The 14,434-nt window shown below is 38.8% G+C and overlaps 1 protein-coding gene across 5 annotated transcripts in view; it reads left to right on the forward strand.

The window, feature by feature from the left end:
• dgkh (diacylglycerol kinase, eta) overlaps positions 1 to 14,434 on the forward strand; it is a 103,173-nt gene that overhangs the window by 67,299 nt on the left and 21,440 nt on the right. For all 5 annotated transcript variants that reach the window (XM_084724364.1, XM_084724363.1, XM_084724366.1 and 2 more), the window contains 11 exons: positions 255 to 417; positions 541 to 649; positions 1,422 to 1,643; positions 2,368 to 2,459; positions 3,903 to 4,002; positions 4,159 to 4,447; positions 5,334 to 5,465; positions 10,921 to 11,055; positions 11,265 to 11,382; positions 11,576 to 11,686; positions 13,035 to 13,131. In XM_084724364.1, coding sequence (XP_084580490.1) covers positions 255 to 417; positions 541 to 649; positions 1,422 to 1,643; positions 2,368 to 2,459; positions 3,903 to 4,002; positions 4,159 to 4,447; positions 5,334 to 5,465; positions 10,921 to 11,055; positions 11,265 to 11,382; positions 11,576 to 11,686; positions 13,035 to 13,131 — 1,568 coding nt within the window. The remainder of the gene's footprint in view (positions 1 to 254; positions 418 to 540; positions 650 to 1,421; positions 1,644 to 2,367; positions 2,460 to 3,902; positions 4,003 to 4,158; positions 4,448 to 5,333; positions 5,466 to 10,920; positions 11,056 to 11,264; positions 11,383 to 11,575; positions 11,687 to 13,034; positions 13,132 to 14,434) is intronic.

The raw sequence follows: 14,434 nt of genomic DNA on the forward strand, positions 1-14,434 counted from the left end.
TGAGCCACACAGTCTCCTTCACTGAGACCTGGAAAGAGTTAGACACAACACAGAAGAGGCAAACAGTTCAATCAAATAGCACAAAAAAGTTTCTACTTACTCTGAGTGGTATTCAGTCATAAATGTTGTTTTGTTCTGTTTTTGAGAGTTCTGATGTCGCTGCAGCAAAATGGAGTTGTGTGAAATGTAGTCTGTAGTGCTAGAACAATCAGTGAATATTTACTTTGTCCGTTTCTGTTGTCATTTCTCCTCAGGTTTCTGGAAGGCCACCTGTCCCCCATCATGTGCCAGTCCCCTCCTGGTCTTTGTCAACTCCAAAAGTGGAGACAACCAGGGAGTGAAATTCCTACGACGCTTCAAGCAGCTCCTCAACCCGGCTCAAGTCTTTGACCTGGTCAACGGTGGGCCGCACCTTGGGTGAGGAAAACACAAACATCCATAACTATATGCATGTAGTGCATTCAGAGTGTTACTTGACACAGCTGAACCCTGACCCCACAGAATAAGTGAGTGCTGTAAATGTGTTTGTGTTTTTGTCAGTCTGCGCCTGTTTCAGAAGTTTGACAACTTCCGGATCTTGGTGTGTGGAGGTGATGGGAGTGTGGGCTGGGTCCTCTCAGAGATCGACAAACTCAATCTTCACAAACAGGTAATAAACATTGTGACATCAACAAAAAATGTGATGAAAAACAAAATGAAATAGAGCTGAATTATTAAGGAAATGCTTGCTAACCCAAATTAAAATTAACAAATTAATGAATTAAAAAAATAATAATTTGAGTGCTGTCGGGAACTAGCAAGTTTCAGCTGCTCTGTATTGTGAAGTTGCATTGTTTGCGAGCTAAGAAGTAAAAAATAAAAACATTATATTGTTTTTCCGAGTTGGCTGAATAGTTAACAAAAAATGCTATATGTTTGCTAGCTAGCTAAAAAGTTAAACATTTTTTATATTGTTTGCTAGCTAGCTAAAAAGCAAATTTAATGTCATATTGTTTGCTAACTAGCTAAAATGTTGAGTTGAATCTGTCGTTTATTTTTCTCAATCCATCTACATCCATCTGCAACATAATTCAACCATGGTTGGTGCAAGCCTAAATATCAATAGTAGGATGATCGTTTATTTCTCCTGCATTAAAAATGATTAAAATGACCTCCTGTTATAAACACATCATGCAGATCCTCTGCATTTAAATGCAGAAAATGCCATAAGAGAGAAAACTACAAGTAGATAGAAAATGATGTATCCTTGGTCGATGTGCCAGTTGAGTTCTTGCCTTTGCTCCTGGCCAGCTTACATAAAGACATGCACACACACACACACACACACACACACACACACACACACACACACTCAGACCTCATTTTGATTGCAGCATCCATGTATTCCCTGATTCCAAATAAACCCTCTGCATGTGTTTCAGTGCCAGCTGGGGGTGTTGCCCTTGGGCACGGGCAACGATCTGGCCCGCGTGTTGGGCTGGGGCCCGTCGTGTGATGACGACACCCAGCTGCCCCAGATCCTGGAGAAGTTGGAGAGAGCCAGCACCAAGATGCTGGACCGCTGGAGCATCATGACCTACGAGATTAAGATCCCACCCAAACACAGCTGCCCCACCACGCCTGAGGGAGCTGACGACTGCCAGGTACTCACAAGAGTTGACAGATATTCACACGCATCAGTACACACAATCAAACCCAGCAGGGCTTCCAGACAGACAGACGTGAGGAGGAGGTAGCTGAGTACATGCCTCAAATAGTGCCCCACATTTTCAATTCACCTTCAACTGAGCTTCAAAGCTCAACAAAGGACACACAACTTCAGTGTGTAGTATACTATACTGTATATATACTAAAATTTTGTAGTGTTTCATGTACTGATGAGAGAAGTCTGCTTTGGATTGAAATAGTAAATATGTATATATGATATCAAAGTTTAGTCTCTCATTTAGCATCCAAAAATATCTGAATGAAAATAAACTATTAGAGAACCTGGTTCAAAAACAGCTCATTTTGCTGTTTGGACCATTTTTCATGAGTGTGTGGGTGGGTCACATTTGATTGACAGGAGCCTCAGGAGCCCCAACACAGAAGCTAGGTAATGTCCCGTGGACCGCTGTAGATACAGGCAGCAGCAAAACATATTTTAGACCCTAAACAAAGGACCATCTAAAAATTCAATATCAGCTTAACTGTATGCTATATTTAGAACATGTTGATGCCTTACTTTGTCGTCAGACAGCGTTTCTGTTGTCTTCACAACCACCAGACTCCATGGACAGAAACAGTCTTTTTACCTCACAGGACACCTGAGTTGTAGGAGTTTGTGTTTGTTATTTTTTAACACTTTTTTCTGTGTTTTCTCTCCAGTTTCACATTTCAGCCTATGAAGACTCAGTAGCTGCTCACCTCACAAAGATCCTTAACTCTGAGCAGCACTCTGTGGTCATCTCCTCTGCCAAGTGAGTGGGTTTAACACAGCAGCACACACACCCCAAACAGGACAACTCAGATAAACAGAAAGGAATCAGCTACAACAATTTCAGACAGCATGGATTTCAAAAGCGTTTTACTGACATTGTCCTATCACAAATATGCAGTAGGTGAGGCTAAACAGGGTTGGTAAAAATGTTTAAACCAGTTTGATATTTGTGCTGCGTTCCATTAAGCTCAGAAGTGGAAATGATGTCACAGCTGAGTTTTGTTCCAGTAAACAAGTCAGAAAATCAAAAAAAATAAACAGGGTTTGTGCTAGCCAGGCTAGTCATTGTTAGCGATAACACATTTCACACACTATTCACAAGCAACAAGTCCACAGATGGAACTTGGATTGTGTACTGTGTGTACAACTGATTTAATGAGACAAATAAAGACAGAAGTGCTTATAAACAGTAAAGCTTTCACTAACTGATGTATAGGGCAGCCATCTTGGATTCTGAGGTCGGGGTTGGTGAGGTTTGTCCAACTTTCCGAGTCATAAATCCAACTTCAGGGAGCGATCCTGTTGAAATTTCCAACTGGGAGCTAAATATTGAATTTCACTAATAGGTGTCACACATGACTCAGCTGCTCCTGAGGGGAACATAATAAGAGATATGAATGAGAGTGTAAGATCATGTTTTTATTTCTGACAACAACCATTCTGCTTAAAGGGATAGTTCACATGTTGTGGAAAACTTCCCAGGTTTCCATATGGCACGTGAAATGCAGCTACTGCCATTTTGACATTTTCTCATGTTACACAAGACCAAAGTCTTATTTTAATTTTTATTTTGATGTTAAACCTCAGCAGAAGAAAAGTTAATAATTCACCCAAAAATGAAAATTCAGCCATTATCTACTTACCCTGATACTGATTGAAGGTCGGGTTTAGTTTTTTAGTCCACAAAACACTGCTGGAGTTTCACTGGAAAACTGTGGTGTCTCCCACACAGTTTAAGTGAATGGTGACCAGTTTTCACCATGTTTTTAGCCTAAATCTTCACTGTAAATCCTAAACTTGGAGCCATGTTTGTGTGTGTGCATGCCATCTGAGCTGGGTGTGTGTGGTGTGACGGTGTGCGTGCTCGAGTAAAGATGTTTTATGGGGTTTTTGTTGGTTGTTGGTTTTTTTTTCCATTTGAAAACTGGTCACCATGCCACACTGTCTTTAATACCTGTTCAAGTATGAAGTTGACAGTAAATTAGTTACCCTGCCACATGTCATAAACAATAAATAATGATAGTAAAGCACAATATGATTGATGATTAAATTGCATGATGAAAGATGAGAAAGGATGATACAAAGAGAGTCAGATTTAAAAAGCCTTTAGACCATCAATAGTCTTCAAAGCTCTGATTTATCTCATCTTGTTTTTACCATATGTTACACCAAGACATACTTGTTTCTTCTTCCTGTATCTTAGGATCCTGTGTGAAACAGTGAAGGATTTTGTTGCCAAAGTGGGGAAAGCCTATGAGAAAAGCACAGAGAACGCTGAGGAGTGCGACACAATGTCTCTCAAAGTAAGCTTCAAAAACAGTGCAGTTAATATCCATCATCTGCCTGTGCTGAAAGACATCTCTTGCTATATTAAATTTCTGCTAATTTGCTTCCTCTGAATGCTGCCACTGCACTCTGTCCAGCCTTTGTTTGTGTCTCCTCTCCTCTGTGCCCGCCAGTGTGCCATCCTGAATGAGAAACTGGACTCCCTCCTCCAAACCCTCAACACAGAGTGCCAGACTCTACCTCCGCTACCCCACCCGACTCCTCCTATCGTAGAGGAGGAGCAAGAGGAGGAGGAGGAAGAGGAGGAGGCCAGCGAGGAGAGCTTGACAGAGCTGAAGGAAAAGCTGGAGGAGGAGGAGACGGAGAAAGGACAGCAGCTGTTCAAAAGCAGGGAGCAGCTGATGCTCAGGGCCAACAGTCTGAAGAAAGCAGTACGACAGATCATAGAACAGGCAGAGAGAGGTAACACACACACACACACACACACACACACACACACACACACACACACACACACACACACACACACACACACACACACACACACACACACCTCTGATCCCAGTTAACTCAGTGTTACTGTGAATCATTTCAGACTGGCAAGAGTTTTGAAATCTTGCTTTGAAATTGCATGAGGAGCAGGTTTTTGTGAGAAATAGGGAAGCAGAGCAGAGCTTTTGTTGATCATCAAGGTAATCTGCCTTTTAATCCTGTAAATCAGTGGTTCCCAAACTGGGGGGTTGGGCCCCCTGGGGGTCCTGAAGCCACTGCAGTAGGGGTGTGGAAGACCAGGGAGAAATAAAGAACAAAACAAAGCTGAATGAATATGATTTCTGTAGGGGAAATAAACAAACAAGAGTTTGGTGATTCTATCCTGCCAACCTTCATTTCACTAAAATTCAACTTATGAATCTTTTTTTCTTTTTTTTTATCAATTCCATCCCCAGTTATTCTTAATGATTAATATAAAATTGTGGGATGAGGGGATGCAAACTTTCTTCAGCTTCTGAAAGGTGAGCATGCCACAAAAAGTTTGGAAACCACTACTGTAAATCATAATAATGAGAGACTTTCTCAAAACGATAATTTAGTGTCTCAGAATCATGACTTACTTATCTTGAAATTAGGAGTTAGTATAGTTCCAAAGTCATTATTTTTGGAAAGTTTCATTATTTTGAGAATATTTTGCAAAACAAACTCATTATTTTAAGATACTAACTCATTATTTTCACTTGCTAACTCATTATTTTAACATACCAACTCCGTATTTTAAGATACCACCTCATTATCTCATTATTTTGAGATACTAATACACACTGTACTGTCTTTGTCTCTCCTGTCCTCCTAGTGGTTGATGAGCAGAACGCCCATACAGATGACACCGAGCTGCCGTCTCCCCTGGAGTTCAGAAAGGACAGTGAGGAGGAGAACAGAGACAGTGAGAAGGATGAGGACACCAAGGAGCTCGAAGCACTGCCATGTAAGTACACCACTCCTTCTCCTGCTACTTCTTCAGCTCTGATCAACCCCACTTCAAATAACCCAAACTATCCCTTTAACCTGTCTAGTGTTGTCTGTTTGATTCTCAAGTCTTCCACTTGTTCTTGGTGACTGTGTCTTAAAAGTCCTTTTGTTTAATTAGTGGTTCAGGCCTGCTCTGAAAGGATAATTAAGTAGAATTGACCCATGCCTCACCATGTGGAGAAGTCCAAACAGATTCCTCCCTCTTATCTTTACTGAGAACACAAACATCACTACAGTACTCTCATGAATCAAGCAAACATCAGCATAGATATAAAAGCCACTATTGTTCTCCTTTCAATGGAAAGAGGATTAATGGAATAATGTTATTGAGGAAAAAAGGTCTAAAAGAAGATTTCTGTACCAATTTACAATAAGATTACCCATATACAATAAATGTTTGTAATTAGGTTATTAATTAGGTTGTAAATACTTTCTAAGTCAACAATAAGCTGTTACAACATGTTAGATAAAAAGACCAACAATGACCTGTTGCTTGCCAAATAGAGTCTGCATTTATCTGTGTTGTTTCTGAAAACTGTGTTATACTCATATTTGGACAACCTAGTTAACACTTGGTCATTGTATGTGTACAATAACTTTGTTGAATTCAAAAATACAAAGCTGTTGGTACCCGACTTTTCCTAAACATGTCTGTATTTTCATTAAAAATGTTTTTTTTATATAAATCACACACAGGGCAAAGAAAATTTGATCATTTTACCTATTTCTGCCACAGATGGTCAAACTGACCACATGAAAATTGCCATCGTTATACTGCTACTTTTTGCACAGTTTGAGACGCATCTTGGTTGCTTAGCAACTATCATTGTCTCTGTCAATAAAACTTCACAAGTGGTTACAATTTCCAGACATTCAAATACGAATGATTTATTAATTACTCAATTAAAAATAAAGGAGGGGAGACCAGGGACGGTTGTAACACTTTTTGTGTTAGCACCTATAACTCACAGATTTTTTTGTGTTAAAGCTCTCAAATGTTGAAACAAACTGACCCTAACCCTTACTAATTATGTAATTCTATAGTTATCTAAAATTTGAATCAGATCACTGATGGTTATTATCCTACTGAAGAATACTGCTGTGAATATATGCAGTCGTTATGGTTTATTACATGTGATGGCTGAATATTGATAAATAAATCAATAAATCTAACGTAATTTACATTTTCTTTTTTAAAAAGATAATGTAACAGAATAAATACATTAACCTCTTAGTCTGGTAATTATCATGACAGATAATAGAGTTTGGAAGTCAAAGGTCAAAATGAGCGCTTATGGCCGTTCTAGTTATGGAATTCTGGCATTTCTAGTATTAATAACATTATTATAAAACATTCATAAATCATTAATAAGGTGAGTCTTATTGTAAAGTGGCTCCAGATTAATCTCTGTTAAAGTGAATAGATACAATAGAAGATCACACAGGATTTAGATGTTGCCACCTTGTGGAGATTGCTCTCCCTGCACCACAGAGAAGCAGAGGCATAGCTAATGGAAAAAAAAAGTGCTGCTGACGCAAATCATGTTTCCTGTCATAAATAAACTCAAGGATTAGTGTTAAAGTGCATGGAGGAACCCTGCTCTCCTGTGCTGTTCCACCTCCTGCGACAGGCTGAGCTGTTTATCTCTCCATCTTCAGTCTCCACAACTTCTCTAATAATAAATGATTGTACCTGTGGTAGCAGGGCAGCTGTAGAGCCTGTGTGTGCCTCTTTGTAGCGTGTGTGTCTGAATGAGTGTAGCTTTGTACATGGACGCACATGTATCATACTGTGTGTAAATGTCCAGTCTGCTTCTGTGAGTGTGTGTGCACTGGCCGCAGGATGTGTTATTGTCTTAGGGGCAGAAGTTCTTCCTGTTTATCATGGGGCTGCTTCCTTCCTTCCACACATTTTCCAGCCGATGGAAGACTAGGAGGTATCAGTCAAACCCTCTGCTTTGTCTCCTCTCCTTGTTTCCTCTTGTCGCCTCCTTACTCCTTCCTGACCTGGACACAAATCAAAAAACACACTGAGCAACCAGAGGGTGTGAACAGGAGCGGTTGTTACTCGGACAGTAAATGTCAGCCTCCCAGTCTGCCGATCCTGCATGTGTTTGTGTCCCTATAGAGGATTCACGTGTTGCTATGTGACGAATACACAATGTTCAGGAGCTGTCGTTGTGCATTCACATGGAAAATGCATAACTGCTGAAAGCTAAAAAGAAGAGAGACAATGTGAAGTTATGCTTAACTCAGTCCAACATTGAAGAACAGAATGTGCACATTTATTTTTCTGTCCTCAACTTTTTATTGAATTTGTCACATGAAAATCATTGAACATGAGGTTAAAGCTACAACAACTGATCAGTTAATTGATTATTAAATTAATCAACAAATATTTTGACAATCAGTTAATCATTCTGAGTCATAATTTCACAGAAAATGTCCAAACTTTCTGATTTCATCTTCTTAAATGTGAATATTTTCTGGTTTCTTTACTCCTCTCTGACAGTAAACTGAATATCTTTGAGTTGTGGAGACATTTGAGGACGTCATCCCCATAGATCAGGGGTATTCAACTAAAATTCAAAGAGGTCCAGTTAGCTTGTGTTATGACAGTGATATATACTCAAGTAGTGTAGTAGTTGTATCAACGTCTACATCAGGGGTGTCAAACTCATTTTGGTTCAGGGGCCACATACAGACCAATTTGATCTCAAGTGGGTCGACCAGTAAAATTAAAGCATATGTGTTTGCAGGTCTGTATTTAGTAATCAAAAAATAATGCTGAAAATACCATTACAGTACAACAACAGCAATAAAAATGTTGATTTTTCAAAAAAGGAAACAATAACATGCAAAATATTTAAATTGTAATTAAGTTAAAACACTAATACCACAATGTAAAAATACCTAAGTAAAGAATGTTAGTATTTTTTCCATCACAGCAGGTCAGTGATCAGTGTTTCAGTGACTCTCTGTGGATCAGTGAATAGTTTTATTTATAGCGGCCCGCCACATTAAAAACATCGACACCACGACATGATTTTCTATTTTTGGAGCTGCGCACCTTTTTCGCTCGTGTCTAGAAGGTAACTCTTTATTTGTTTGTAATTTCTACTAAAATAATCAAACTTCTGCGATCTTTCGCGGGTCTAGGGTTCCCTTCTAGACACGACCCTCTCTGTCTGTCAAACTACTGACAGCAGACTGTCTGTAAACAGCACGATGTTTCACTCTGCAGTGTTTCACACAAACACTTTATTTGTGTGGACACCCAGGTTTGGTTTGTCACCAATTTTGGCATTTTATTGTTTTAATTAGTCCGAGAGAACGACGGTATCAGTGATTGATTAGTGATCAGTCTGCCCTCCTCTCCTCCCTCACCTGTTCACTCTGCTGTGAGAAGGTCTGAAAGTTTCTCACAGAGAAACACAGACTCTCCTGTTTTATGTACAGGCCTCTTTATACAGTTGTTTAATTTTATAAGTGCATCTGGTTGGTGATGATGTCATTAACCATCACGTTAGTTTCTGCTATAATAAACTCCGTCATTAACAACAGTCTCCTCCACACGCAGCTTCTCTGCAGTTGGTCTGTGTGTTTTCTGATCAGATAAACCAGCAGCGGAAAGACTAGAAAAGTTGCGCCAGTTAAAATAGAAGTGTCCTGTAAAAAAATAAAATCTATTAATAATTTATTGGTTATAGGTCCGGGTCCGTATAGGACGGCATGTGGGTCCGGACTCGGTCCGCCAGTTAGGGACCCCTGCCATAGAGTATACCTTTTGTTATATATCTCAACTTATAATACAGTAGTTTCAAAGATAAAACATCTAAAAGGACTGTAATCTCACTTTTAATATTCTCCCAGAATTTGGATGTTTTGGACATTTCCAAGAAATATTGCTATGATCCCAATCAGTCAAAGCCTCCATTCCTGATCCTCCAACAAACCTGGACACCACTCGAGGGTGTCCTGAAGTACCTAACCTTAACTTTCCAGTCCAACTGTCTCCACAAAGGATTGTTTGTCATCTTATGGCCACTTCAGTGACTTTCCTCCCATTCTACCTCCCATCATTTATTATGACATGAACTTCCAACTCCTACCCAACCCATTATTCTTGATATAGGCAGTATCTCCTGAATCCTCTAGTTGTAAAATGTTATAAATACTGGATACATACTTTCTTCCAATCAGATTAATTTTCATTATATTAATAAAATAATGTTTGATGCCACTCATTACTCATTACATGATGCCTTATTTGAAAGTATTAAAAGAGGTTGTTCAATGGCAACCCAAAGCTTTGTGCAAACAATTTGCTTTCCTCAAATTGATTAATTGTAATTAATTGTCAGCCCAACTTCTGAAGCCCCCATCACACCAAGATGAACACCTGCTGTAGGCAGAGCCCTTGGTATTAAACTTGGCCATCTCTCCCTTTTCCTTAGATTCAGTGTATTTTGTATCTTCAGTTTTTTCCATTGTGCTTTACCCCAAAATATTGTTGATCACAGTGGAGTCTCTGAAACAGAATTTTGTTCAATCTGCATCCAAGTCACTATCAAGTTCACCAGTATCTGTAGCTGGGCTGCCCACTAGTAGTTTTTAAAACTTGGCATGTCCAGACCACCTTTGTGTGCTGGTAGAAGGAGTATTTTGTGCCTGACTCTGGGTCTTTTCTGGTGCCAAATACATTTTGATAAAAGTTTACCAAAAAAATATAATTAAAATGTTTTAACTCAGTTGAAGAGAGGCAAACTGAATAAATAAGAAGATGTTGAATGTAGCATTTTGTTTATTAAAGTAGAAATTGGTAATTTTCTTAGCTGTTTATCATAAAATGACCACAATGTGTCATCAGAGATCAAGGAAACATGTTGAAATACTTGCTTCTATTACAGCAACACTACAGTCCTTTGAAACTGTATTTTTTTTAAATTATATTTATCTCATGTACCCTATTTTTAACTTTATTATTATTATTATTATTATTATTGTTATTATTATTATTAGTCCGTAGGCTTTATTGTTCTCCATTTTATTTTACAATAATTATGCCATTCTGTTCATGTTTTTCTGTTTATTCTGTGTCTTATTTCTTATTTCTTACTTCTTTATGTGAAGCACTTGTCATTTTTTGTTGTAATGCACTTTGAGCTGCATTTCTTGTATGAAAGATGCCATACAAATACAGTGTATTATTATAATGGCAGCCATAACCATTCATAGTAGCTGCAGTGGTTTTTGTTATGCCCCCTGGTGGGATGAGAGGGTGGTATCACATTAAAAAGTAATGCCATTATGTACCCTCTGTCATGTTTGCCCTGAGGAATCAGCATGAGCCTAAAAATGTTCAAGAAAAAAAAGGCATGATGGGATATGATTTTTCTTTCTGTGTCCAGCTGCTAAGAGTCCCTGTTCTCCAACGGAGAGGAGGGTGAGCCGCAGCACCCAGTCCTGTGGCTCCTTCACCATCACCCCCTTCACTACCAGCAAGGAGAACCTGCCTGTACTCAACACACGCATCATCTGCCCTGGTAAACACACACACACACACACACACACACACACACACACACACACACACACACAAGACTGGACATTATACATTTCAAAGTGTGCATACAACAAATTTTCCATCACCTAACCTTACCAAGAGACACAAGGACAAGATCACTGGGACGTTTCAACTTAGCCTCGTGTGACAGATGTCCCTCTCCCTCTGTGCATGTGTGTGTGTGTGCAGGCTTGCGGGCAGGTCTAGCCGCCTCCATCGCTGGCAGCTCCATCATTAGCAAGATGCTGCTGGCTAACATCGACCCCTTTGGTGCCACGCCCTTCATCGACCCTGACCTTGACTCACTGTAAGAGCCGTTCCTCCTATTGAGTCTCCTTGTCTCTGTCTCTGTATGTTTGAAAATCTGGCTGCTTCCACTGTGTTTCTTCTTCTTTGTCTGGTGTCCATGTGAAAATCTATATCCACATCTTTCTCTCCCTCTATTTTGATAGCTCACTGGCTGTTTGTTTGTTTGTGTGTGTGGCTGTTTCTCCAAACAGAGAGGGATACATGGAGAAGTGTGTGATGAACAACTACTTTGGCATTGGACTGGATGCTAAGATATCCCTGGAGTTCAACAACAAGCGAGAGGAGCATCCAGAGAAATGCAGGTGAGACACATTTCCTGTACCCTCAGGCATCTCTCAGCCCATGAGAATCACTCAGAGGAAAGCAAAAGTAATAAAAAATGATCTCAAATTAAGACCAATATGAGACTTTGACCATTTTCTCATACTTCTTAAATTCAGCTCCCAAGAAATAGCCTTTGTCTTTTCAGCCCAACTGAAGATCTTATAATGTTTTTTTTGTGTCACTGCGTTCATCTTAAATTTGTCTTAAATAATCAGCTCTTGAGATAACAGGCAGATCTAAAAAGAAAGCTTGGCTGTCTTAATTGAGATCTTAGATTTGTCTCAGTGGTCAGATTAAAGTCTTGTTGCTCCATATCGTCTTCAAGTAGAAAGATCTACTGCTTTTCTTTTCTTTTGCTCCTGTCCTGGGAGGTAGAGGGTGGGGAGATATAAGAAAATAAGAAATAAGAATCTCATTTATTTATCATGAGACAAAAAAAGCTGGTTGTGATAAACAAGATTTTCCTCTGGGCAGATATTCTCACTGCTCATCAGCCTTCAGGGCCATGTTAATGTTTTTTTAATCACTGAAAGATGCTACATTTATATTTACAAAGCATATCTTATGATGAAAGTGTTCAAGCTCAGAAGTCACTGACGTTCAGTTGGCTGATGTGATTCATCCTTATAAACTACATATGTTATGATTAGTCAAGCTGCTTCTGACTCTTAAAAAATAAATATAATCACTGTAGACTATAATCCAGGGAGGCAGAGGATCCTCTGGGGGAGATAACACGTCAACAGCCACATAGAAGTGGTGTACATCATCATTTTCTCTCACTTCTTAAATTTGGCTTCTGAGAAATAACCTTTGTCTCATCTAACCCTTAGACTAATTTGCCAATTGAAAATATTAAAATGTCCTTTTTTGTCTCAGTGCACTGGTCTTAAATTTGTCTTAAAAAATCAGCTCTTGAGTTAACAGCGAGATCTGTCTTCAAACAACTAATCAAATAGTTGAGAAAATAATAGACTGATTAATAGATGATGAAAATAATTGTTAGTTGCAGGACTAAAAATATTATATTGCAGAAAGTAATCAAGTTATATTACTATAATATACAACTATATTACTACGTGATACTTGGATTAGGTTATTGATTACATCTTGTAACAGGTAATCCAGTAACTGTATCGGGATACATTGTTAAAGTAACCCTCCCAACCCTGGTTATAATGTATAAATGATTATACTGAGTTTATAGCTGCACTCCTTCCATCTCTCTGTCCTCTGTAAACCAACCACTCAGCACTGACACGACAACATTTATGGTCTGTTCCTTTCACCACACTCTTAATCTCACCCTCTGTTCCTCCTGCGCAGGAGTCGTACCAAGAACATGATGTGGTACGGTGTTCTGGGCACAAAGGAGCTTCTGCAGAGAACCTACAAGAACCTGGAGCAGAAGGTCCAGCTAGAGGTGAGAAAGGGAAGACCAGCAGAGAGCACTTGCTTTAACTCCACTGTCCCACTGCATCTGGCTTTAGTCTAAAAAAAAAAAAAAAAAAAAGTACTGGAAATATACAGACTGAGGCAGCTGAAGGCCGACCACTCAGCAAACAGTGGGGAGTGATTTACATGAGGATGTGACTCGCCACTTCTCAACACTCTTGACTCTCTTGAAACACTATTTAATCTAAGTGTTGTAGCTGTAAGGTGAAGCATGATTCTGCAACTGCCCAGCCAATTTCTAACCTCGCATGTATTCAGAAAGTGATGCAGACTGCTCAGGAGAAACAACGCTCCCACAACAGCTGCCACACAAAAAACCTCCATGTCAGTGGTGGTGCCACCTTATCAAAGCCCATTTCTGCCACTGAAAGAAAAAATATCCCTATGGTAAGTCATAATTATGAGACAAAATGTCAAAATACAATATAAAAATTTATTTTATATCACATAAGTCAGACTTTTTGTCTCATAATCAGGACTTTTTATCTCATAATTTCGACTTTTTATCTCATGATTATGACTTTTTATCTCATAATTTTGACTTTTCATCCCATAATTATGACTTTGTCTCATAATTTTGACTTTTTATGTCATGATTTCAGTTTTTTTGTCTCATAATTGTGACTTACCATGGGGATAGTTTTTTTTTTTACTGGCAGAAATGGGTCAAATCTAGTCTTGAGTAGGACAGTCATTTATTGATATCATTCAACAGTGATACTTGGTCCTGAAAAACCACAGTGTAGTAAATAAGTAAAAATAGTCATTAATGAGAGGCAGCAGGTGGTGAAGCACCTACTGCAATGCCACCACAACTGCCAGATGCAACCAGCAGAGAGTTCTAAGTAAAGTTTTGTATGTACTAGTTGAATCTCACTCAAGATACTACTATAGTAGGTCTAATAGTATAGTGTACGTTTTCTTATATAGATGCTTGAAAATATTTTGATAAGGTTCACATAGCATGTTTTTGTAACACACCGCACAAAATAAAACCCCTTCCTACGAAGGCTGCAACAATTAATCGGTTATTAATTAACTAATAAATTAATCAATAACTATTTTGGAAATCTATCATTTTGAGTGATTTTTTAATAATTTCAGCTCCTTAAATGTGAATATTTTCTGGTTTCTTTATTTCTCAAAGACAGTAAACTGAATATCTTTGGGTTGTGGACAAAACGACATTTGAGGACGTCATCTTCGGCTTTAAGAAACACTGATTGACATTTTCATCATTTTCTGTCATTTTATTAACCAAATGACTATTT

This window comes from Lutjanus erythropterus, chromosome 8 (assembly GCF_056507025.1).
Source record: "Lutjanus erythropterus isolate fLutEry1 chromosome 8, fLutEry1.hap2, whole genome shotgun sequence".
Lineage (NCBI taxonomy): Eukaryota > Metazoa > Chordata > Actinopteri > Lutjaniformes > Lutjanidae > Lutjanus > Lutjanus erythropterus.